This window comes from Panthera uncia (genome assembly GCF_023721935.1).
Source record: "Panthera uncia isolate 11264 chromosome A1 unlocalized genomic scaffold, Puncia_PCG_1.0 HiC_scaffold_17, whole genome shotgun sequence".
Classification (NCBI taxonomy): domain Eukaryota; kingdom Metazoa; phylum Chordata; class Mammalia; order Carnivora; family Felidae; genus Panthera; species Panthera uncia.
This window is the reverse complement of record NW_026057577.1, coordinates 119,951,194-119,977,958: the sequence shown is the minus strand read 5'-3', so window position 1 is coordinate 119,977,958 and position 26,765 is coordinate 119,951,194. Positions and strand designations below refer to the sequence as shown.

Sequence of the window (26,765 nt, the reverse complement as noted above, 5' to 3'; positions counted from 1 at the left end):
CAATTGTCACCTCTTATAGATTCTACCTCACTAACATCTTTGGAATTTCTGTGTATCTCTTTTAATCTCTGATGTCACCATATTAGTTCGTCCATCACCATATGGTATCTAAATTAAAACCACAACAAAAATTTATTGACTACCTATTATGTACCTAGATCGTGAGGTGCAAAACTAGACAAACTTCCTGCTCCAATAGGAATTTTGGTCTGGCAACTCCCCTCTGGTCTCCTTGTCTGCAGTACTGCCCCGCTTGAACCCATTCTCTCTACTGTGGATACAGTGACTTGCCTAAATCCAAATCTGATCATACCCTTCCTTGCATAAAACCATTCAGTTAGTTCTCACGGAAACCTCAAATTTCTTAGGATGAAATACAAGGAAGACCCTTTGTAATGTGCACCATTTTTCTTTCTCTACAGCTATTTCTTGCTCTAATCCCAAATGCTATGTTACAGAATACAGAACCCCTTGTCATTTCCCTAATGTACTGTATGCTTCCCTTACCCCTAGACAGGAAAGCCCCCTGACAGAATACACACTCACACCAAGCTTTTGAGACCCCAATGTGTCCGTGTTTATTCCAAGGCACCTCACTGCACTACCACCCCCTCCCTCCCTTAGCACAAGGCTGACACCGGGCATCAGTCTGCTAAGAGGGTAGAGGCAGGCAGCCTCTTCGACCTATGACACACAGAACGTACTTTTTGAGTTCTAGATATCACAGACCCCTAACCTAACATTTTACTATGTGATGTAAATGATTTTTCTGTCATTGGAGATCATACTTTGAAGTGCACAGAGCTACAAAGAGCCATATAATACCTGGAGCAACACCTTTCTAACTGGAACAGGGACAATGATCTCTAGAACACTTTACAGCTTGATTAATAATGTTTCCAAGGCACTTGTCTGAAATGATAATATCACAAACCACTTCTACCCCAACCTCCATGCTCCTGTTTAAGACTGAAGCCCCACCTTTTTCTGAACTCTTGACAGAGTCACGCTATGGACAGTTAGTGTTCATTTACACTCCATCCAAATTTACTCCCTGCTGCTCCTGAAGAGGACCTACATATTCACTTGGGGAACTGGAAAACTGTGCCTAAGAGTTTTTCTTTAATTGGTTTGACATATATTATACACATTAAAAGGAAATGAGCATCTGTGCATTGTTTTCATTCACCAAATGTCCTCTTCCCATCCCTGCTGTCCTAATCACAAAAGTGTGTTGCGTGTAAGATCTGGCAAGTGGAGATGTGGTGGGTGTTGGTCAGGGTGAAGTTTAGATTGGAATAGATCGGGATAATACTAGGAGAAGAAGAAAATAACTTCTGCTCACCAGACCTTAGGTCTTATTTCTTATTCCACACGTATATGTTTTTCCTTTGGACATCAGATGATTTCCTTTGGCTTCAATTGTTAACTTACGTGAAACAATTGTTTGCAAAACCAGTCCATTTATCTTTACTACCCAATCACTTCTCTAAGAAAACTGAGCATCTTGATGTCCCTGAGAAATTTATTACAATGGTGGGCATTACTACCAAGAGTGACCCTGTGTTGTTGAGAGAAAACTGGGCATGATAACTGGAGATTTTGGCCTAAATAAAAATCAGCAAGTGACTTTGGGGAAATCAGTTCAGGTGTGTGGATCTAAGATTACAGGCATCAGCAATTATTGAGATGCTGTTATTATTAACTGATTTGGGGGTCACTGCTTTTGATTGTTCTTTCATTAACACAAATATTAGACTTCATATTATTAGGGGTATCAACAATTCCCAAACCATGTGGATCTTTGGTTTTAAAAATAAAAATGGCTCACCTTCATCCAGTTTGCAGAGTACCATGTCTGAACAAATCTTTCTGATATTAATATATTCTGAAACACATCAATATATTCTGAAACAACCCTTTCCAAAACCTCACAGGGAAGTGACTCCTAGAGATAGAAGGAATCTTTCTCCCTTCCCATCTCTTTGCTGATGGGGCTGCAGTGGGAAATGCTCACTAAGCCATACCATCTGGAGGGTGCGTGATGTTTTTGCAAGCCACGTGGAAAAACACGGAGTGGGGCACAAGGATGTGGAGAACTCACACAACCTAAGGGCCCACCATTCACTGCCAGAATTAGTTGCACAATTACCCCAGTCACAACAAATTGTCACCAAGGGTGACAGAGATCCTAGAAGAGTTGTAATGAATTATTTTCAGTTTTACTATAACAACCGTATTTGTGGAGACACGCTTGACCTCACCCTGAGATGGATATATGCTTACTTGCAACAGAACCTGCTGCATTGCTTGATGTATTTAAACAATGGAAATGTGATTAATGACAACAATATGTCTTTCTCAGCGCAGCTCCTTGTCAACATTATCTAGCTAGCCCAACCTGTTAGTAGATCCCTGAAGGATAAGTATTTAAGCTATTTGTTAATTGTGGCTAGTCTTTTCTTTACTCCTTGGTATAAACCAATACAGATGTCAGAAGAATACTACAGATTGAATTTTTGAAAATTACGTTATCAATTAAAAAATTGTTACCATAATAAGTTTAGGTGACTTTGGCCAATTATGAATTTGTTAGATATTAATTCATTTCTAAAAACATGCAAGACTTGGTTTCTTTGGAATATGTTCCTCAATTTTTCTTTCATTTTCTTCTATGATATCTGACCTCCAAAACTACTCAGAAAAGACTTAATAGCTATTATAAGTCATTTTAGGAAGTATAAAACTGAAAAGGTGGTGGTCCTTCTCTTCAAGGAGCTCATGGGATAGTCAATCAGTGGTTCTCAAACCAGACCCAACACCAAAATGACATTGAGATCCAGGCCCACTGCAGAATCTCCAAAGAAGGGGCTTGAACACACGTAGATTGTAAAGTTCCACTGGTAACTCTGATGTACAGAATCACTGTAACAGATTTGAGCTTAGTTTTAAAAATGATTATAAGAAAAATAATGAGCAACATAATAGAAATCTGTAATATTAGTGTTAGAGAAAAACAAAACCCCAAGATACATGCTGCAAAATGGCCATGTAACATCTGACCCTTGGTGTGTAGAATTGTCATGTGTATCCACATCTATTGGAAAATCCAAATCATAATAATAAGCTCTATTACAGTAAAGTTCTATTTAAAGTAAATTTAATTAGCCTCAATAATAAAATCTCTTCATAGGAAATTGGGTTCTCGAAGAGAATTATTTACTTTTTTAATTTAGCAGAATGCCTTTGGGTGTCCTTATAAAACTGTTGTTAATAATAATAATGAAAGTCAACATTTATCTCTTACTATGTACTAGGCTCTAAGCTAAACACCTTGCATGATTATCATGCTATGCTCTTCAGTAGCATTATGAGACAGGTGTATTTTCACTTCTTTTCTCCAGAAGAGGAACTGAGGCTCAGTGTTTAAAGAACTTGCCTAAGATCACACATGGCAAGTTGGCAGAGTCAGGACAAGCGCAGCTCAGTGTCCAGAGTGAATTCTCTGAGCTACTTAAACTATACAGAAAACACAAACAAGATACCCAATGGAATGAACTCATTCCCAGGATGGAGAAAAAATGAAGGAATAAAGAAATGAACAGATAGACTGCTGTGCCACTCTACAGGAAGCCACATCTGACAGCTCTTGCTAATCTCTAGCTTTATATTTCGCTACAGCTTTTTAAAATCTACAACATAAAAAAGTAATATAGTTAAAAGGGATATTTCACTTAATTGACTATTTTAATCTTGAACTATCACTATTTTAGTACACAAGCTCTTGAATCACCAAGGCTCCTTACAGGTGAAAGTTTAAAACTGGAGCTGGAGGTAGCTGCTTTTTGGGCAAGCCACCAAATAGAACACCACACTTATTTTTCTGTTAGCATGTCAATCAGTACACTAGCCAAAGGAGATAATCTGAAAATTGGATTGCCTTTTCCTCTATCCCTAAAGCTTTGGGAATCTAAAATATTCTGGATAAGAATCAATGACATTCATCGGAAGCCATTTTCACATGTTGGGAAAAGCTACTCTTCTGATAGGACTTTTAAGTTGTTTGTTGTTTGAAATTCCTGAATTTGGAAGTAGATGGAAACATTTTCTTCTCTTTCATTTTATAGTTGTTAGTAAATATGATACTTTCTTATTACTGCTTTGGGTTATTTGTGAAAAAAAATCATACAATTTCAGAACTTAATCAGAAACAACTTAGAACGTGGAGTGATGTGTAGGGGCTTAAAAAAGAAACACAGACTCTGAAATCAGGCAGACATATGTTTGTATCCAGCTCTGCCATGGATGCTGTGTAAGGCTGGGTGATTTGGTTTGCTTTGCTAAGCCTCCTTTTTTCCACATATAAAGTAGAAATGAAAATATCTGCATCATTCAATTGCTAGGAGGTCTAAAATGAGAACAGATATGTCTACTGTAGTTATTCAAAAATATAACTTCTCATTCCAATTTCTTTATGTTACAGTTGAGAATGTCGAGGTCAGAAACTGACACCCCGTAAATCATCTAAACTTGAACCTAGGTTTATGGATGTCAGTCATATTTTTGTAGTAATGCATTGATTTGAATAACAAAAGATTATTGATTTAAGTTTTAAATATAGACGTTTTACTTCACTCTCCACTGCTTGCCATTTTTTTAGGATACAGCAACTTCTGGTCAACCAAGGCTACATACAGCTCATTATAACCCTGCAGAGTCCGGGAAAAAGAAAGTCAGTATAATTCATTTGATTTACAGTCATTCTTTAATAATGAACTACCAGTAACAGGTCAGGTCTCTCAAGAGTTGGTATTCATGAACATCTAATTGGGAATTTCTTCCTGTTTTGGTAATAATTCAAATGGAACTAAAGGTTAGTGTTCAGATACCATATGATTAAATTTCCCCTACAAAACATTGTAATTCATATGCCCTTGGAAATTGTCACTCTTACTACAGAATTAGAGTACTGATGCCCGAAGAGAGGACAAAGGCTAGTCAATGCCTTTACTTTACAAGATCAGGAAACCGAAGGCAGACGAAACTGACTTCCTCCAGCTTACATAATTCATTAGTAAATGGCAGTGCTGGGTTCAGAAACCAGTGAACATCTGCTTCTGGTTTATCTTAGCACTTACCACACTATGTTGAATTAAACTGTTCATGAATATGTCTCCCCACTAGAAAGTAACCACCTTGAGGACTAGGGACTGATCGTATCTATTAGTCATTCTGAAGAGCAGGCACTTAGCACAGCCACATAATACAGATAATAATAAACATACTCAAAGACAGACATTATTTTCAAGATCAAGAATATTTTCTCTTATACTACCCTATTCTATGAGGTATGATTCTAAGGTCGTGGGATGTTCTTTTTATAACACACTCCCCCAAAACTTACAAGCTGAAAGTGAGCTATCATTCAGAATTGTTACCTGTGGAGATGATTGTTCACTTATTCCATCAATGGTAGGATGACTCAAAACCTTTTTATAACTCCTCTATTGAAATTGCCTTCAGAGTATGTTCATGAGGCACATATGAAAAATCAATCTCATTATTGTACCATTTGGATTTTGCCTCCAAACAGCATTTATCGTCTCTGTTCACCCACTTTATTTATTAAACTTGGCTCTGAATGAGTTTAGGTTGTTTCAAAAACCATTTTACCCTGAAAAGATAAAGATTTACCCCCACTAAAACTGGTCTTAAAATTGCTTCAGTATCACTTGGATGGATAAGTAAATTCCCAAGGTGACTACTCTGAAGGCAGCAGACACTGAAAATGTATAAATTTTGGCATATTCACTTAGACAAAAAAAACAAGCCATATAACTAAATATTTTATGTTTCCCTAATCCCTGAGCAGTTGGTATCACTTGTTTAACAAGTAAAGGAGTTGAGCTCCAGAAAAAGTAACTGTCATAGATCTGTGCAGTGGCTGCTCTCGGCCGGGGGTTTTCAACTAGAGGGAATTTTCACATGTACGCATGTACACACACACACACACACACACACACACACCAATGTCTGTAGACATTTTTGACTGTTCTGACTGGAGGTCAAGGTGCTGCTGGAGTCATGTGGTAGAGGCTAGGGATGCTGCTGAATGTCATACAATGCACAGGACAGTCCCTCACAACAAAGAATTATCCTATCTAAAATGTCAATTGTGTTGAGGCTAAGAAATCCTGCCCTAGGCTGAGAATTCTGACTCCCAGTCTCTTTAGCATCCTTCAGTGGCGTCAGTATTAATATCCCTGTGTCCTCCATAAGTACATACATGCATTTTTCTTTGGTGATGAAAGAATAAATGTATCCCCTGCCGTTTGCCACTTGAAAATCTTTCTTTGCCTTAAGCTCCTTTACCAAAGGGTACTAAATTGTCACAGAGGTTGCCTGGAGATACATTTGGCATCTTAAAAGTCTAATTGGCAGGAAAATTAAAGCAACTTAAAATGTGTGCGCTCTTCTGAGAGATGTGCTATTCCCACCCTATGTTATTAGATCTCACAGGCAGCTGGGGCAAGAACAGCTGGGACTTCCTGCGCTACGTTTTGCCAAGTTGCTATAAAATTGTCCCTTTTCACTGCAAAACTGAGAAGGAAGAGAGGAAAAAATAGACCAACCATATTTGTCAAAAGTTGCTTCCCAGCTATCTTTCAGAAATCCCAAAGGTGGCTCCCTTGTCAAGTTAATTCAATAAGTGAAGGAATGTACTTCATTGATATGTACTTCTGATAAAAAAGGAAGTATCTTGGCATATACGGTGGGCAGGACAGAATGTCAAACCTAAAAGCATATTTTTCTACCTCAAAGTTAAAAAATAAGACATGAATCACATAGTTGCCAAATTTTCTCAGGGGACTTGCTGAATTTTGTGGTCAAAAGAAAATCCTTTCGCATAATGGTTTTGTTTTCCCTTCTCTCATAAACAGCCATCACTAACGCCAGTAAACACACAAAGTGTTGGGTCTTTGAAACCACCACAGAACTCAACTTGTTGGCCTAGTTTGAACCTTATTGCCTGGAAATGTTCCCAAAATCAAGCAGAATTTTCTACCTTAGAAAAGATGCGTTTACCACCGTCAATGGTCAATGATTAGAGAACCACAAAAGTAGACCACATCTGAGTAGAGAAAATAGACATACTTTTGATATTTGTGTACAACACATTGCAATGGTTGGAGGAAGGTAAAGGGCAGAGATGGTCAGTGTATTATTATCCTGAAATATTAGATAAGTCACTTTTGTCATCTTTCCTTCTTTTGAGCTCCTATGGCATATGAAATCTACAGGTCAAAATGTTAGTACTAGTTGCAAATTCTGTCATGTGCCATTCTCTAATTCTGTCTCCTATATAAATCTCAAGTTCTAAAAAAGATTACCCTGTAACCCAAGGATCAGGAGGCAATATTTTATAAGACAGTATACCATGCCTCTCCTATCCCCACTTCAAGCCCACAGCATGGTCTTAACACATTCTTTTTGGTTGAGTGACTGGCTGATTCAAAAGATGGATGGATTCTTGAGCTGGGACTCTAAGAAAAACTACTTTGGTCACTTTAAAAAGAGAAATTAAAATTCTCTACATCCATAGCATAAAAAACATTCACCAAGTGGTTTATGCTATTTTCTTCTCCTCTCTATCCCACCATATCTAAGTTCTATCTGAATTTTTAGCAAGAGTTATAGAAAGACAAAAGCCTCAAAATATCACAAAGAGGGGCGCCTGGGTGGCGCAGTCGGTTAAGCATCCGACTTCAGCCAGGTCACGATCTCGCGGTCCGTGAGTTCGAGCCCCGCGTCAGGCTCTGGGCTGATGGCTCGGAGCCTGGAGCCTGTTTCCGATTCTGTGTCTCCCTCTCTCTCTGCCCCTCCCCCGTTCATGCTCTGTCTCTCTCTGTCCCAAAAATAAATAAAAAACGTTGAAAAAAAAAATTAAAAAAAAAAATATCACAAAGATAAGCGATGCAATGCTGGGATAGGGAAATAAAATTTCACAACTCAATTGCCAAAGAAATACCTCAAGAATCACTGTACTTGTATGCTCCAGAACAATCTTGAAACTAGGTGAGAGCACCACATCTGGTCTTTGAACACTTTCTGTACCTCCAATCAAAAGATATACTCTCACAGATGCTGAGAGAAAAGTAGATTTCTGTTTGTTTTCATTACTTCTCTCTTACACCTTTCAACACACACACACACACACACACACACACACACACACATCACATCACATTTTCAATCTCAAGCTGGCTACCTAATGCTACTTGGAGCAGAAAATTGTGGACCATTGAATACACCTTTATTTGCACAGCCCATGTCATGGAGACATTAAAACATCTGCCTCAATGTCCATGGTATTATGGAGTCTCTCAGTCCTTATCAGATACAAGAGTATTGGCCATATCCTGTTTGGGGGCTGCTTAGAACACAAGTGTAAAGTGTAAGCCCATAGTGGTAATGAGTTGTGTGTGTGTGTGCAAAGGTGTGAAATTCTCCTTCTGTCTATAAAACCAGGTAGAAATGCACGTGGCAGCCTGCTCTGCTTGTGAATGGCAATAAGGGTCAAATTCATTACACAAACGTTCAACTGCTAACCAGTAAATGTAAAACTAAGACAGGAATAAAACTAAGTTTCCAGGCTATTTTTTTTCCATCATATGTCCCCCAAATCAACATAGGGTATCTGTTGACAGATTTGACTTAGACTGAACTATCTAACCTAGCTTCCCTACAATCTCTTCACTAAAAGCTACTTCTTACAAGTATTTTATTTGGAGAAACAGGCCATCTAAATTAAACTCTTCAAAAATGAACCAAAACATCTGAAAAATGTACATTCATGAATAACTTGTTACCGTGTTATTTAGCCTCTTGACTGGTTCATTTTCAACCCATAGTTAAGTCATATTGGCAACAGCTTTTCTGCTTAGTATTCAGACAGGCAGCAGCTACGCGGTGAATTCGCTCAGTTTTATATTGGCCGAATCTCCCATACATTTCCAAAGGGCAGCCTGTGCTGTTAGCATTCACTAATGAAATCACACATTACAGTCTCACTGCCACATACCGCTCCTTCAAGAAAGGATGTCACAGCTCCAGAAACAACTTGTAAGCTTCTTTTCTTTTAACAGCTGAGGCCACAGAGAAATAAGTGATGAGGGGGTGGGAGGAAGGAATATTCTAAAGCAAAAATGCAAGCTATACTTGCGATTTCTGAAAAAAAATCAATTATGACAAGCAAGTTTCTATCTATCCTTGCCTAATTACTTTTAGTACTTTAAAATAAGTTAATGACCGAGGCTTCAATCCCAGACACACAGATCAAGAGCCGGAAGATCTGTGCTCTACACCATGAAGCCAAAGATTAGTGTCTGCCGCCGATGCGTGTAGTGTTTGCTTCTGAAATGCCCCAAGGCCAGAGAGTCTGAGAAAATATCATATTTACAGCTTTTTAAATTGTTGTTATAATGAGAATATTACGGAAGAAAATATTGTATCAACTGAATGTGATAAATTAAAAGCTGAAATGTCATTGCCTAGAGTGGTGTTAGTTAACTCATTTGAGATTTCTGTAACAATTTTGTTAGGTGGGGTGCAGGTAGAGCAACTCCTCACCCTTTTATCCTTTCACAGAGAGGATTTAGCTCATACACCTCACTGAAATAAGTATTTATACCTGTTGGAGTCACCCTTGGGAATGCGTAGATTAGGCACCCAAAGCTGAGTCTACCAAGTGCGCCCAACACAAATAAGCCTGCTAGTGCACCCATTCAAGCAAGCCCAGGCGGATATGCCTCCCCCTGCCATAAAGGGCAAGGAAATGGGGCGTCTGGGTGGCTCAGTCGGTTGAGCGTCCGACTTGGGCTCAGGTCGCGATCTCGCGGTCCGTGAGTTCGAGCCCCACATCAGGCTCTGGGCTGATGGCTCGGAGCCTGGAGCCTGCTAACGATTCTGTGTCTCCCTCTCTCTCTGCCCCTTCCCCATTCGTGCTCTGTCTCTCTCTGTCCCAAAAATAAATAAATGTTAAAAAAAATTAAAAAAAAATAAAATAAAGGGCAAGGAAACAATTCAGTTGTAAATGTGACAGCTGACTCTCCCCTTTGGCTTCTTTGTGCCTTCAACAAGTTGTGAAACTTTGGGAAGAAAGTTGGAATAGTCACCAATATCAAAGAATCAGCAATTCTCTTTATAAAATTCTGTGTTCTCACATTTTTTCTCACCCTCAACTCCTTTGATATCTACCACCTGGGTTCCTTATATTTGCCATTCAGCCCCAACCCTTTCTCAATGAGATAGGCAGAAACTTAAGACTGCAGAGAAAGAATATCAAGATTGTCAGTATGGCTCAATGTGAAGAGTTTTCACTTTCAGTAGACGAACCTGGGCTGGGGTATCACCAATTCTTTGATTGGTTTCATTATCAAAATGGTCTGGGCTCCTACATAGATACAGCCTCATTTATTTCAGTGAGAAAAAGAACCACAAAGAAACAGCACATGGAAAGCCTAATTCACACCAGAGGCTTTAAACCAAATGGAAGTGATATTTCTTCCCTGCATTGCACTGAAAAGGGAGAAAAGAAATTTAAAAGCCACCCCTGACATTTAGAAGCTGGCCTGACACGCACAACTAGGCCTATTATGTTCTTTTTGGACCCGAACAATCTCCCAGAATACCAACCTCAGACTAGGTTCCTTGAGATCATGAGACAGTGGGATAAAAAAGGATACTTTAATTTTGTCTAAGCACAAAAACAAGATCACCCACAAAGTAACCAAACATCTACCTCTCTAGACTAAAATAAATGACTGCACCTCCTTTGCCAATTATAGTTTATCCTTCTTCTGGCCATACAGATAGGAGTTATTCATGGAGAACATGGGTGGCTCAGTCAGTTAAGCGATTGGCTCAGGTAGTGAGATTGAGCCCTGCACTCTGCGCTGAGTGTGGATACTGCTTAGGATTCCCTCTCTCCCTCTCTCTCTGCCCCTCTTCTCTCTATCTCTCTCTCAAAACAAACAAACAAACATAAAAAAAAGAAGACTTGGGGTGCCTGGGTGGCTCAGTTGGTTGAGCATCAGATTCTTGATTTTGGCTCAAGTCATGATCTCACGGTTTGTGGGATCTAGCCCCATGACGGACTCTGCACTGACAGCTGGGAACCTGCTTGGGATTCTCTCTCTCCCTCTCTTTGCCCCTTCCCCTCTCGTGTGCTCACACGCTGTCTCAAAATAAATAAATTAACATTAAAAAATATTAAAAAATAAATAAATAAGTAAAGGCTTATGGAGATACCCACTTATAGAATTATCCGTCCCTTTTCACACAATCCAATCTAGAGAGAACCTCTAATTCCTTGAAACTTTCCCCAAGTCACTCAACCTAAGCCCCAATTCTATAGGGCTTAAAATCCCTTCCGACCCTCTCACTGGGATGTATCATGGTTCCCAATGGTGGGAGTTCTCTTTTGCTGCAACAAGAAAGGTCAGTGTGTTCAACTATATATTTGTGTCTAGTGATGTGGCAATGCTTCCCCTTCCCCCAGTTTTCAATAAGGTCTCTCCAGAGTGGAGCTGTTCCCTTTGGATGAGCGCTCAGTGGAATGGGCTTGTGCTTCCCTTCAGGAGCCCTGTGAGTACAGGGCAGAAAGGGAGCACCAGCCTGAAGGCTCTTCCTTGCGCCTCAGTATGTGGCCTGTGCTGTCCGGATCCGACCCATTTTACTTCTTGAAACAGACACCACTTACTGGCTCATCTACTGAAAATATGTGCTTTGGTTCATTTCAAATCCCAAACAAGCTTCCTTATTCCTCAGTTGCTGGCTGAAGTCTCCAAATTACTGTGCCACAATCTAATTGACTAAACATCCCTGCTGCCTGGGCCCTCCATCTTTATTCCCTCTGCCCACCATCAACCCACCTGCTCTCAGCTTTTTGTGAATGCCAGTTACATACTAGGCTACTTCCTTTTCAGATGTTAAATTCAATCTGCCAAGCAATTCCCCATAAGAAAATTTAGATCCAGAGATTAAAGTGGGTAAACCTCTATCCTACGCCATGCTTGTTAGACAAGTGTACGTATTTTCCCTCCCCCTCTCTCACACACACCCTCTCTCCCCTACACACATACTCCCAAGTTTCCCACTCCTCCACACACACTCTCTCTCTCTCTGATACACACATGCGCACACACACACACACACACACACACACACACACACACACCAGGCACTGAATGGGCAACTGACTTCCCAACAGCTTGGCATTCTCTCTAGTCTTTGACTCTCCTGACACAGATAATGAAAGATGCCTGCCTGTATTCACCTGTCATTTAATCATACAACATCAGCAGAATGAAGGAGAAGGTGAGCTTTGATGTGCACTCCTGTTTTAAAAATTCTTGGGTCAAAAGCTGTTAAAACAGAGAGGGGTACAGGCAGCCCTCCCTCCTGCCACACCCCAGCAGGACCCAGGCAGAAATCATTCTTGTGTCACACGGCCTTATGGTCAGAAGTTGTTATAGAAACTTCTTTTTACTGTTTGAAATCAGGACTGGGGAGGCCACTGAGTTGCAAATGCTGTAATGTTAATTGGTTTTGGTGGAAGACACAGTCTCAAAGTTAATAACGCTTCTTGCAAAGGAATGTGCTTTTGGGCCCAGGGGAAAAGAGTCTCTCCCCAAAGCCTTGCCCATGTTTCTGCAGCACAATAATCCTAGGATAGAGTTATGTGACATGGGAGAGAAGATGCATGAGAGACAATAGTAAAGGACCAATTTTTTCTGGAAATCAGTGACGGTAGCTCTACCTTAGTGACAGAACAAATCTAGCACAGTCTGTGGGTAGAGAAATCATGGCTTAAGGAAGAACTACCTGAATCTGGGATTGGAAGGGGACTGATAAATTTTGGGGCTGACTCTCTCTTTCCAGGTTTCTTTTTTTTCTTTTTTTGTGAATTGGTTAACTTTTATTTATTTTCTTTTTTAAATATGAAAGTTATTGTCAAATTGGTTTCCATACAACACCCAGTGCTCATCCCAACAGGTGCCCTCCTCAAAACCCATCACCCATCCTCCCCTCCCTTCCACCTCCTATCAACCCTCAGATTGTTCTCAGTTTTTAAGAGTCTCTTATGTTTTGGCTCCCTCCCTCTCTAACTTTTTTTTTCTTCCCCTCCCCCATGGTCTTCTGTTAAGTTTCTCAGGATCCACATAAGAGTGAAAACATATGGTATCTGTCTTTCTCTGTATGACTTATTTCACTTAGCATAACACTCTCCAATTCCATCTACATTGCTACAGAAGGCCAGATTTCATTCCTTCTCATTGCCACATAGTATTCCATTATGTATATAAACTACAATTTCTTTATCCATTCATCAGTTGATGGACATTTAGGCTCTTTCCATAATTTGGTTATTGTGGAAAGTGCTGCTATAAACATTGGGGTACAAGTGCCCCTATGCATCAGCACTCCTGTATCCCTTGGGTAAATTCCTAGCAGTGCTATTGCTGGGTCACAGGGTAGGTCTATTTTTAATTTTCTGAGGAACCTCCACACTGTTTTCCAGAGCGGCTGCACCAGTTTGTATTCCCACCAACAGTGCAAGAGGGTTCCCGTTTCTCCACATCCTCTCCAGCATTTATAGTCTCCTGATTTGTTCATTTTAGCCACTCTGACTAGCGTGAGGTGGTATCTGAGTGTGGTTCTGATTTGTATTTCCCTGATGAGAAGTGACATTGAGCATCTTTTCATGTGCCTGTTGGCCATCCGGATGTCTTTTTTCCAGGTTTCTTGAAACCAAGTTCATCTGTGGCTGGGGTGGGGGTTGAGGTGCAGCTTGCCTACAGAGGGGAGCAGTGTTGCTCAAAGAAGGACTCACCTGGAGGCTGTTAGAAATTGAAAACTCTGAGCCACAGGCTTATGAATCAGAGCCTCTGGGAAAGCACACAGGAATTTGCATTTTCACGAACGCTTCTTAAGCACGGCCCCATTTGTCTGGAGCTTCCATCTTATTTACAAGCCAGACTCCTCTTTCTAATGGTTCAAAAGACCTAGATTCTGAATTGATCCTAGCACTGGTTCAAGCCCCACTTGAACAAATTATTTAGTTTTTCTGACCTTCGGTTTCTTAAATTGCATATCAAGAATAATACCTGTTGAACAAATGAGGCCTCCATAAGTATATGTTGAAGAAATTAAACCTTATGATGAAAGCATCTTATGAACAATGATTATTCTAATGCCGATCTTCCATGGTCTCCTTGACATTCTTTCTCTTTAGGCATGTGTCTCCTGAGGAGGCCACTTTCCCTTTTACTGAAGAGACTAATCCATTATCAGCTGTCCCACCAGTGCACTGACCTATTGGGGCATGGCAGGGGTGGCGGGGTGGGGGGTGGGATAGGGCAGAGGCAGAAAGCTGCTCTTCATAGAGATTGGTGCTTTCTCATGTCACCCTGAGCTGCCTTTGAACCATTCTGAGTCTCCACCCTTCGTGAGCTCCCTGAAGCTGCTAAGGTGACGGTGCCGCAGGTGAACAACTTCCCAGAGTCCAGCCCCACACCTGCTGGGTCCAGGCAACAACAGGGTAAATCGGGCAGCAGAAATATTGTTTGAGGTATGGTTGTGAACTGGGGTATGTCCCCATAAGATGGAAATATTAGAGTTTATTGTGTTCACGAGGCAGAAAGAGAGCCCATGAAAGGTCAGCCCTGCACAAAATCGATGGCCCACCCCCAGGTCTGACGTCTGATCCTCTCTGGTCAAGGTTCTAGGGCACCTTGTTATGTTGCGCACGATGCAGATAGAGAGCCGGTTGGCCCTTCCATGTTCGTCCCTGCAGTCTGATGGTCGCTGACTTTTCCTAGCCTTCTTGTCCATCCTCTGTCCTCATCCTTCCCTAAGGTGTAGAGGACAAAATTCTGCCTGCAAGCCAAAAGACCTGGATTTTAATCCCATATTTGCTGCCAGTTACTTCTGTTACTTCAGATAATCGTTTAGCATACCTCTGGCCTCAATTTCCTTACTCAACGGAAACAGTCAAATGGGCAATCGAGGCACAAGGCAAGGAGGTGGAAACCAAGTCACCTTTAAATTTTCCCTTCCTTTCTGTTATTTAATAGTGGTGCTTCCATGAGGGTCCCCATGACAGCATTCTACCTCGGTTCACTTTCTTTTTTTTTTTTTTTTTAAGTTTATTTATTTTGAGAGCGAGAGAGAGCATGGAGGAGGGCCAGAGAGAGCAAGGGAGAGAATTTCAAGCAGGCCCTGCGCTGCCAGCGCAGAGTCCGACATGGGGCTCGAACTCACGAACCCTGAGATCATGACCTGAGCTGAAACCAAAACATTTCAAATCTACTCTTCTCATTAGCTTTGCCTACCCCAACTGCGGCATACGTTTCCCTGCCAAACCCCTAGACCTGACTCTGCCCTCCAAGATGACAGATAACATATTATATGTACCCACTGCTAAGAAACGTGAATTTTACCTAGTTTGCAGGAGTAGGCATGGAACTTGGAGTCAAACAAATCCAAATAATAATCCTGGTTTTGCTAAACCAATATGAGAGTTTTGAGCAAGGTACTAGACATTTCTTATCCTCAGTTTTTCAACTCTAATGTATTTAATAATACTTACCTTGCAAGGCTGGAGGGAAGATTACATGGATAAATTCATGCAAAGCACTTAGTACAGTGCCTGGTACATAATGTGGGCTCAACCAATACAGGAGCCTTCATTTTCCCAGCTGGGTGACATTGGTGCTTATTCACAGTCAGCCAACAACCAATTACATGCTGAATATTTTACTTCATCCTCCAAACAATGACTGTGATGATGAGGGAAAATGGGCAGGGCAGTTAGCACAGTATTAAACAGATGTGGAACACTTAAAATAGATGATAATGATGATCATAATCATTATCACCACCATCATCGTCATCATCTAAATTACTGGCCTGTATAAACCTTGTCTTAATTAATTCAGCATCAATTTACTTGCAAAGACGTATTGCTCCTTAAATATTCCAACAGGTGGTCTAACTGATTTTTTTAAACTAACAAAACCTATAATTTAATAAACTTCCATGAATTAGAGAAGGACTTGACTCAAGTCGCACACCTTCTTTTTAAGAACGTGTGAATTCCGTGGGGGTGAGGTGCAAAAGCTGGTGTTTGAAAAATAAATTAAAAATAGGTCTTTAAGAAATAAAAATCTGTGTCTTTTGGCATTACTAAAATGTGGAAAATGCATCTGCAATATTTGGAACCAGGGGCCAGATTGAAAGCTACACTACCTGAGTTGAGTTGTCCTAAAAGCCACCTACACCTTCAAACACTGTTTTCTAAATGCATGTGCTCACAGTTTTGTTAGTCCAAATATTAGACGCCATAAAATATTATAGAGAAACTAGTCACATGCAGGATCTTAGAACTGTAGGATTTTAGAACTGGAAAGTGTCTTGGAAATAATCTAGTTCAAACTCCAAACTTTGCAGGTGAAAATACCTAAGGTCCAGGAAGATCTTAAAATTGCCTAGCGACTTCTTTGGTGGCAAAGGAGAGTCTCATTACATCTTTTGGTGTTAATGTAGGACTTTCTGAATGAGTACGTTTGTGCACAATAGCAAGAGGAAAAGGGCAAAAAGTCTTCATGGGCTTTATCACTTGATGAGAAAAAAGAAGCACTATGTCTTTGGGAAGTCAACTATTTCGATGACTTTCAGAGGTAAGTAAATTAACTTTGCAAGGAACTATCTAAGGACTGACAATGACCTTTTCCTATAAGCCTCACACAGAAGGCTGAAATATGTCAAATCAAATAAAAACAAAACCAGAGCTTTACACGAATACCATACGCAGGATACAGGCATTCCAATTTGTTTACAAGGAGGTCTTTCTAGTACTTCTGAGACAAACTCTGTTCATAATGGCCAGGTTCAGATATATTTGCAAATCATTTGCAAGTAATTTGCATAGTCCTAGAGAGGAAAAAAAAGTTGATTCTACCTACAGGGTCTGCATTTCTACTTTTTTAATTTTTCTTCCCCCTTTTCTTTTTTCTTTTTTAAGTTTTTTTTAATTTATTTTTTGAGGGAGAGAGAGAGAGAGAGCAAGTGGTGGGTGGGACAGAGAGAGAGAGTGGGAGAGAGAGAATCCCAACCAGGCACCTGTGCAGAGCCTGAGGTGGGATTTGATCTTCCGAACATGAGATCCTGACCTGAGCTGAAACCAAGACTGGGGTGCTTAACCAACTGAGCCACCCAGGCACCCCTTTCTTCCACCTTTTTCAGTGACACAGCTCTACTATTCCAGATATGTAAGCCAGAGCCAAGTGAAAAGTTCTGAATTAGAGCAGATGACTGAGGACAGTTTTTCAAAATTAATTCTATGGGCTGTTAATAAGTGCTATCTGAGAAAATATTAAGTGTTTGCAAAACATTGTATTAGTTCAGTTTAAACAGAATTCTTTGTTAAAATGCTTGTTAGTGACTTTTACATGCTATAAAGATTGTGAATCTTTTGAGAGACTTAAGCAGATATCTAATTTTCAGCACTTTCCTAACTTACTTGATCTTTTTTCCACAAATCCTACTTTACTAATACTGTACTATAGCATAAGTAACCAAAGAACAGTTCAACTTATAACTTGCAAAGACCTAACTGCATGAAATCCTATAAGAGAAAAAAATGAAAATCTATACCTTGAGTGGATTTTTCTTCTTGACCTCCCAAAGGCTATTCCTTACACAGTAAAAGCAGGGTATGGTTCTTGGCCAAATGCAAACCAGGCATATTAGATGGGAAAGTCTTTTCCTAAATATAGAACGAGGCAACAGAAGGTAAAGAAAGAAAGGGAAGACTCCTTTCATGCCCAATATGTAAAATTTAGAGATGAAGCTTCCTTCATTAAAGATGTAGTGATAATAAAGAATGTTGTCATTGGTTGATTCCCAGTCCCCTCCTGCCTTCCCTACCTCTAATGGGTCCTCAGGGACTTCTCAAAATCTGGGGCCTTTGTGGGGTGTAGTTGAGAACAACACATTCTTATGTGTATACACTAGAACTCTCTCATTTTTAAGGATGTAAGAGAAGTGGTAAGTTGTTATTTACCAAAACAATGAACTGTTGTAGAAGGTGGTGCTATCAAATACAGTCTGATGGGACTAGCTGGGCCTTAGGGCCACAAATGAGGAGAATAGTTTGGCATAATAATCTAGAGGAGAGTGTGGAATCTCCAAGACAATGTGTGCCTAGGGAAAGAAAAGAGATGAGAAAAAGAAAAGGAGAAGGAGGTGGAGGAGAGGGTTTAGTCATAAGACTGGAGCATGGGGTTAAAGTGATATAGACGTCATCTGGGGAAGATATCCTGGGCCAGAATATTTGTACTTATAGACAAGTCTAAAATTCAATTTAAAATTAATTGTATTATTATAATTATAAAACCAAACCTGTTGTCTCAAATCCTCAGTAAAATCTAAAAACCATCGTAGAAATTGAGCAAGAAGCAAGTTTCAGGTTCTACAGGGTCATGGAAAAGACACAGGGGACAATCAACCCATAAAGTGATATAAACCAGAAGCAGCAAGCATTCATACCATAGGAATGTAAGAAATCTAGACATTGGCAGAAATCCTAGGGAAGGCGTTATACTTGCATAGGGTATACAATGAAGAGCTGGGGATCACATTAAAATTTTAAAGAACAGGAGATCTCAGCTAATATCTGAATAACAGAAGGAAGTTACAATTCTGTATGGAGGAACGCCTCAACTCAAATAGCTTGTGGCTTTCACTGCCAAAAAATGCCAATAATTTGCCACTTGAATTGGTTTATATTCCTAATGATCAATTGGCCACATCCACCGGATGCTTTACTCATACTTTAAACTTAGCATAACCTTGACTGTAGCTTCCCCACCTCCTCCCTAAGTCTTTGTTTCCTGATTCTGTAAATGTCTGCATCACTCATTCTACTTCTCAAGAAGAAACTTTATCCCTAACTCTTTTCTCTCGTTCACACCACATAGCTAAATAGTCAAATAATTCTAATTTTTGCTGTGGGATACCATCCCCTTCTGTGTTTTCTCATTTCCTCAGTTTAGCTTGCGTTACCTTGCTGAAATAGTTCCGAGCACCTCTTCACTGTCCACTCTCTCCAATCCTCTGCCTCCACGCTACACCAATTATCTATCTAGAATGCAGATCCGGTCAAGTCACTATGCCACTAAATACAATTTTCTAGCTCCCCATTGTTCATAAGATGAACTTCTTTCTTTAGCCTGGCTAAAGGCTTTCTTACAAGTGTGTTCCTGCCCCACTGCAAGCTTCACCTCCTGCCATTCCCTACTCTACATGCTATGCTATGAGGCCATCCATACGATTTCATCTCCTAATCTTTTCTCCTCGTCTCCTTGTCTTTTCCTACAAAGACCTTGAGCAAAATATATATGCTCTATCTCCTTACCGTAATTCAAAATATCAAGTAAAGTTTAAGATAAGGTCTGGTAAGAATTGTAGTTTCTCTTCAGACAATATTTGCTTTGTTTGATACTTTAACTGAAAAGAATAAACAATATGTACAATTCTACATATTGTATCATACCAATGGGAAAGAGCTAGAGATCTTTGGTGATTGCTTAAATTATACTCCACAAGTAAGCACCACTCTAACATGTATGGCTGGGCTTGCCAAATGGAAACCCATGCTCTGGAGAGTGACCCTTGCTTATGGTATAGCATAAAGGAATAGAATATGGTATGAGAAGCATGGAATTTGAGTCTTGGTTTCCTCCTTCATTGTCCAATTGGCCTTACGCAAAACATTTCACTTCTCTAAACCTCACTTTTTATCTACTTCCTAGGATTATTGTGCAGATCAGATGGAATTAGGTATATAAAACAAGTCCACAAGAAATAGAGAAAAAGCTTTGTAATCTGTAAAGTTCTATATAAATGTGAAAAGGAGTGCTATGAAAATACAACTGGACACGGAGTCAAAATGCATGGTGCTATGCATTGATCTGTGTCCTAGAAAAAAATACATTGAAGTCTTAATCCCCTGTACTCATAACTGAGGCTTATCTGGAAATAAGGTGTTTGCAGACATAATTAAGATGATATAATTAGGGTGGACCCTAATCCAATATGACTGGTGTCCTTATAAGAAGAGAAGAGAAAGATACATGGGGAGAACACCATGTGAAGATGGAGGCAGAGATTGGAATGGTGTATCTGTAAGCCAAGACATTGGCTTGTCAACCATCACCAGAAGTTAGTGGGGAGGCATGGAAAAGATTCTCCCTCAAAGCTATCAGATGGAGTTGACCTTGCTGAAACCTTGATGTCAGATGTCTAGCTTCCGCAACTGAGAGATCGTAAGTTTCTTCTGTTTTAAGCCACCCAGTTTGTGGTATGTTGTGTGGCAGCCCTAGGATATTAATACACCTGAGTATAAATTTTAGCTCTGTCAGTTACTAGCTCTATGAATTTGGGTTAAATTCCTTAAGACTTTTTCTCGATACCTTAAGACACTTACCTTTCTGTGATCGTTTCTCTGAGGCCACTGGCCACTCCTTTGACCACAGTGCTAGCTTTGGGGGTCAGTACCACCTGAGATATAAAAAACGAGCCCTTCTTTCTTCTCTCCGTGATGGATGCCTGAAGAAACTGGATCAGTTTTTCCGGGTCTGTGGTGTTGGCCCAGGGTGCTGGCATCATCTGCCCAGGCCAGAGAAAGGGCACTTCCAGAGCCACTGGACTATGGTAGAAGACCAGCACTTGATAGTCTTTCTCCCACAGGTACTTTAGACTAACTTCCTGGGCAAAAATCGCTGGGCACATCTTGTTTCCATAGATGTCTTTCAGCATTTGGACCAGTTTTTCATGGTGATATTTCTGCATCCCATAAAAATGGTTGAAGTCCAAGAATACTACCTCCTTATGGTGATCTGTGAGGAATGCATTAATCTCCTCAAGGCCTTCATTGACTTTGGCACTGAACAAACCATGAGCAAAGTAGAGTTCATTGTCGGGGTCCCTGGGCTTGGTGGAAATTCGAAGATCAAAATAACGGATCCCAGCTCCTAGCTGACCAGTAAAGTTCATTGTTTGAGTGGCTAACCATTTCCGCATCAGCTTTTTGGCTACGGTTCCAAACACAGAGACAAAATTCTGGACGGTTTCTGGCTGTTCAGGCCCTACTGGAGAGGCTTCATCAATGTAGAAGCTGAAGGAATCATGAGATCCTAGAAGAATAACAAGGCATAATGTGGTTATAGTTCAGTCCTTTGCTCTCCCCAACTTCTTTCCCTCTTATAATGTCCATATCTCTCCCTCAAATGAACCAAGGGAAATAATAAGTAATATTTTCTCAGTTCAGTCTCATGTTTTAGGCAGGCCCTTTTTATAGCCTATACAGTACACACAGCACTTCAACAGACCAAACTGATTATAAAATGACTTAAAAATTCCTTCTGATCAGTATTTTAAATACAAATGATCACCTTCTACTTCTGTCAACAAAGAATTTAATGTATTCATTAGGATTGACTTTCCATATAGGTGGCATAAGTGACCACTTAGAAAGTGGAATTTATGGGGATTCACTGGTTTCCAAATACTTTGTCTATGATCTTGCCCTTTCCATTCATTCGGAGTTGATTTTAATGGTAGAGAGCTTGTGTCAACGAATAAAGAAGCCCTTTTCATGGACAGATGATCAACATATGAATTGCTACCTCATACAGTCCGGAAGGCACAAGATGTCACAGGGTTAGAGTCAGGGAGAAAGAAGCAACAGGACAGAACAATGTTGATAACATTTAACATCATTCCTTACTCTTCATTTGAGCAAAGGTGAACTTGGATGAGGCCAAGTACTTTTCTCATATTGAATAAGCAGATTTTCTTATAAGTTAACAAAACTGACAGCACTTAAAAAATTAACTAATAGACTATTTTCTTCACAAATATTTCCTCTCAACAGTGAAAGCTTTCTTTGGAGTTAGCTTCCAAATTTGGAAGAATTTCTTCCTAGGAAGAACAAGGGCAACCTTTAATTATCATTTAATTATTATGTATTTAACTATTATTAATTGTTTAATGTATTATTTTATTATTATTCATTTAATTATTATTTATTACTAATTTAGTTTAATTATTTATTATTATTTTTGTCTGTTACAAATATCAAAACTCCAGAAATGCAGCAATGAACATGTGCATGATTTGCCTGTAAGTACAGAGTGCCATTTAAAATATTGTTGTTGGGGGGAGTTCCGGAAGATGGTGGCGTAGGAGGACGCGGGGCTCACAGCGCGTCCAGCCGATCACTTAGATTCCACCTACACCTGCCTAAAGAACCCAGAAAACCGCCAGAGGATTAGCAGAAGGGAGTCTCCGGAGTCAAGCGCAGACGAGAGGCCCACGGAAGAGGGTAGGAAGGGCGGCGAGGCGGTGCGCGCTCCACGGACTGGCGGGAGGGAGCCGGGGCGGAGGGGCGGCTCGCCGGCCAAGCAGAGCCCCCGAGTCTGGCTGGCAAAAGCGGAGGGGCCGGACGGACTGTGTTCCAACAGCAAGCTCGACTTAGCGTCTGGGAGGTCAGAAGTTAACAGCTCTGCTCGGAAAGCGGGAAGGCTGGAGGACAAAGGGAGGGAGAGCTGCTGAGCCCCCGGACGGCAGAGCTCAGCTTGGCGGGGAACAAAGGCGCCAGCGCCATCTCCCCCGCCCATCCCCCAGCCAAAATCCCAAAGGGAACCAGTTCCTGCCAGGGAACTTGCTCGCTCCGCGCAAACACCCAACTCTGTGCTTCTGCGGAGCCAAACCTCCGGCAGCGGATCTGACTCCCTCCCACTGCCACAGGGCTCCTCCTGAAGTGGATCACCTAAGGAGAAGCGAGCTAAGCCTGCCCCTCCTGCCCCCGTGCACCTTGCCTACCCACCCCAGCTAATACGCCAGATCCCCAGCAACACAAGCCTGGCAGTGTGCAAGTAGCCCAGACGGGCCACGCCACCCCACAGTGAATCCCGCCCCTAGGAGAGGGGAAGAGAAGGCACACACCAGTCTGACTGTGGCCCCAGCAGTGGGCTGGGGGCAGTCATCGGGTCGGACTGCGGCCCCGCCCACCAACTCCAGTTATACACCACAGCACAGGGGAAGTGCACTGCAGGTCCTCACCACGCCAGGGACTCTCCAAAATGACCAAACGGAAGAATTCCCCTCAGAAGAATCTCCAGGAAATAACAACAGCTAATGAACTGATCAAAAAGGATTTAAATAATATAACAGAAAGTGAATTTAGAATAATAGTCATAAAATTAATCGCTGGGCTTGAAAACAGTATACAGGACAGCAGAGAATCTCTTGCCATAAAGATTGAGGGACTAAGGAACAGTCACGAGGAGTTGAAAAACGCTTTAAACGAAATGCAAAACAAAATGGAAACCACGATGGCTCGGCTTGAAGAGGCAGAGGAGAGAATAGGTGAACTAGAAGATAAAGTTATGGAGAAAGAGGAAGCTGAAAGAAAGAGAGATAAAAAAATCCAGGAGTATGAGGGGAAAATTAGAGAACTAAGTGATACACTAAAAAGAAATAATATACGCATAATTGGTATCCCAGAGGAGGAAGAGAGAGGGAAAGGTGCTGAAGGGGTACTTGAACAAATTATAGCTGAGAACTTCCCTGAACTGGGGAAGGAAAAAGGCATTGAAATCCAAGAGGCACAGAGAACTCCCTTCAGACGTAACTTGAATCGATCTTCTGCACGACATATCATAGTGAAACTGGCAAAATACAAGGATAAAGAGAAAATTCTGAAAGCAGCAAGGGATAAACGTGCCCTCACATATAAAGGGAGACCTATAAGACTCGTGACTGATCTCTCCTTTGAAACTTGGCAGGCCAGAAAGGCTTGGCACGATATCTACAGTGTGCTAAACAGAAAAAATATGCAGCCGAGAATCCTTTATCCAGCAAGTCTGTCATTTAGAATAGAAGGAGAGATAAAGGTCTTCCCAAACAAACAAAAACTGAAGGAATTTGTCACCACGAAACCAGCCCTACAAGAGATCCTAAGGGGGATCCTGTGAGACAAAGTACCAGAGACATCACTACAAGCATAAAACATACAGACATCACAATGACTCTAAACCCATATCTTTCTATAATAACACTGAATGTAAATGGATTAAATGCGCCAACTAAAAGACATAGGGTATCAGAATGGATAAAAAAACAAGACCCATCTATTTGCTGTCTACAAGAGACTCATTTTAGATCTGAGGACACCTTTAGATTGAGAGTGAGGGGATGGAGAACTATTTATCATGCTCCTGGAAGCCAAAAGAAAGCTGGAGTAGCCATACTTATATCAGACAAACTAGACTTTAAATTAAAGGCTGTAACAAGAGATGAAGAAGGGCATTATATAATAATCACAGGGTCTATCCACCAGGAAGAGCTAACTATTATAAATGTCTATGCGCCAAATACCCGAGCCCCCAGATATATAAAACAATTACTCATAAACATAAGCAACCTTATTGATAAGAATGTGGTCATTGCAGGGAACTTTAACACCCCACTTACAGAAATGGATAGATCATCTAGACACACAGTCAATAAAGAAACAAGGGCCCTGAATGATACATTGGATCAGATGGACTTGACAGATATATTTAGAACTCTGCATCCCAAAGCAACAGAATATACTTTCTTCTCGAGTGCACATGGAACATTCTCCAAGATAGATCATATACTGGGTCACAAAACAGCCCTTCATAAGTTTACAAGAATTGAAATTATACCATGCATACTTTCAGACCACAATGCTATGAAGCTTGAAATCAACCACAGGAAAAAGTCTGGAAAACCTCCAAAAGCATGGAGGTTAAAGAACACCCTACTAACGAATGAGTGGGTCAACCAGGCAATTAGAGAAGAAATTAAAATATATATGGAAACAAACGAAAATGAAAATACAACAATCCAAACGCTTTGGGATGCAGCGAAGGCAGTCCTGAGAGGAAAATACATTGCAATCCAGGCCTATCTCAAGAAACAAGAAAAATCCCAAATACAAAACCTAACAGCACACCTAAAGGAAATAGAAGCAGAACAGCAAAGGCAGCCTAAACCCAGCAGAAGAAGAGAAATAATAAAGATCAGAGCAGAAATAAACAATATAGAATCTAAAAAAACTGTAGAGCAGATCAACGAAACCAAGAGTTGGTTTTTTGAAAAAATAAACAAAATTGACAAACCTCTAGCCAGGCTTCTCAAAAAGAAAAGGGAGATGACCCAAATAGATAAAATCATGAATGAAAATGGAATGATTACAACCAATCCCTCAGAGATACAAACAATTATCAGGGAATACTATGAAAAATTATATGCCAGCAAATTGGACAACCTGGAAGAAATGGACAAATTTCTAAACACCCACACTCTTCCAAAACTCAATCAGGAGGAAATAGAAAGCTTGAACAGACCCATAACCAGCGAAGAAATTGAATCGGTTATCAAAAATCTCCCAACAAATAAGAGTCCAGGACCAGATGGCTTCCCAGGGGAGTTCTACCAGACATTTAAAGCAGAGATAATACCTATCCTTCTCAAGCTATTCCAAGAAATAGAAAGGGAAGGAAAACTTCCAGACTCATTCTATGAAGCCAGTATTACTTTGATTCCTAAACCAGACAGAGACCCAGTAAAAAAAGAGAACTACAGGCCAATATCCCTGATGAATATGGATGCAAAAATTCTTAATAAGATACTAGCAAATCGAATTCAACAGCATATAAAAAGAATTATTCACCATGATCAAGTGGGATTCATTCCTGGGATGCAGGGCTGGTTCAACATTCGCAAATCGATCAACGTGATACATCACATTAACAAAAAAAAAGAGAAGAACCATATGATCCTGTCAATCGATGCAGAAAAGGCCTTTGACAAAATCCAGCACCCTTTCTTAATAAAAACCCTTGAGAAAGTCGGGATAGAAGGAACATACTTAAAGATCATAAAGGCCATTTATGAAAAGCCCACAGCTAACATCATCCTCAACGGGGAAAAACTGAGAGCTTTTTCCCTGAGATCAGGAACACGACAGGGATGCCCACTGTCACCACTGTTGTTCAATATAGTGCTGGAAGTTCTAGCATCAGCAATCAGACAACAAAAGGAAATCAAAGGCATCAAAATTGGCAAAGACGAAGTCAAGCTTTCGCTTTTTGCAGATGACATGATATTATACATGGAAAATCCGATAGACTCCACCAAAAGTCTGCTAGAACTGATACATGAATTCAGCAAAGTTGCAGGATACAAAATCAATGTGCAGAAATCAGTTGCATTCTTATACACTAACAATGAAGCGACAGAAAGACAAATGAAGAAACTGATCCCATTCACAATTGCACCAAGAAGCATAAAATACCTAGGAATAAATCTAACCAAAGATGTAAAAGATCTGTATGCTGAAAACTATAGAAAGCTTATGCAGGTAATTGAAGAAGATATAAAGAAATGGAAAGACATTCCATGCTCATGGATTGGAAGAATAAATATTGTCAAAATGTCAATACTACCCAAAGCTATCTACACATTCAGTGCAATCCCAATCAAAATTGCACCAGCATTCTTCTCGAAACTAGAACAAGCAATCCTAAAATTCATATGGAACCACAAAAGGCCCCGAATAGCCAAAGTAATTTTGAAGAAGAAGACCAAAGCAGGAGGCATCACAA

General features: G+C 40.5%; 1 protein-coding gene across 5 annotated transcripts in view; it reads right to left on the bottom strand.

Moving 5' to 3' along the window:
* The window catches only part of PLCXD3 (phosphatidylinositol specific phospholipase C X domain containing 3), a 176,085-nt gene that overhangs the window by 35,541 nt on the left and 113,779 nt on the right, over positions 1–26,765 (bottom strand). For 2 of the 5 annotated variants that reach the window (XM_049648129.1, XM_049648133.1), the window contains exon 2: positions 20,552–21,260. In XM_049648129.1, coding sequence (XP_049504086.1) covers positions 20,552–21,260 — 709 coding nt within the window. Of the gene's footprint in view, positions 1–14,661; positions 14,941–15,575; positions 15,843–17,718; positions 17,831–20,551; positions 21,261–26,765 lie in introns of those variants that run through there. The other 3 variants (XM_049648130.1, XM_049648132.1, XM_049648131.1) reach the window with 3 other exon arrangements.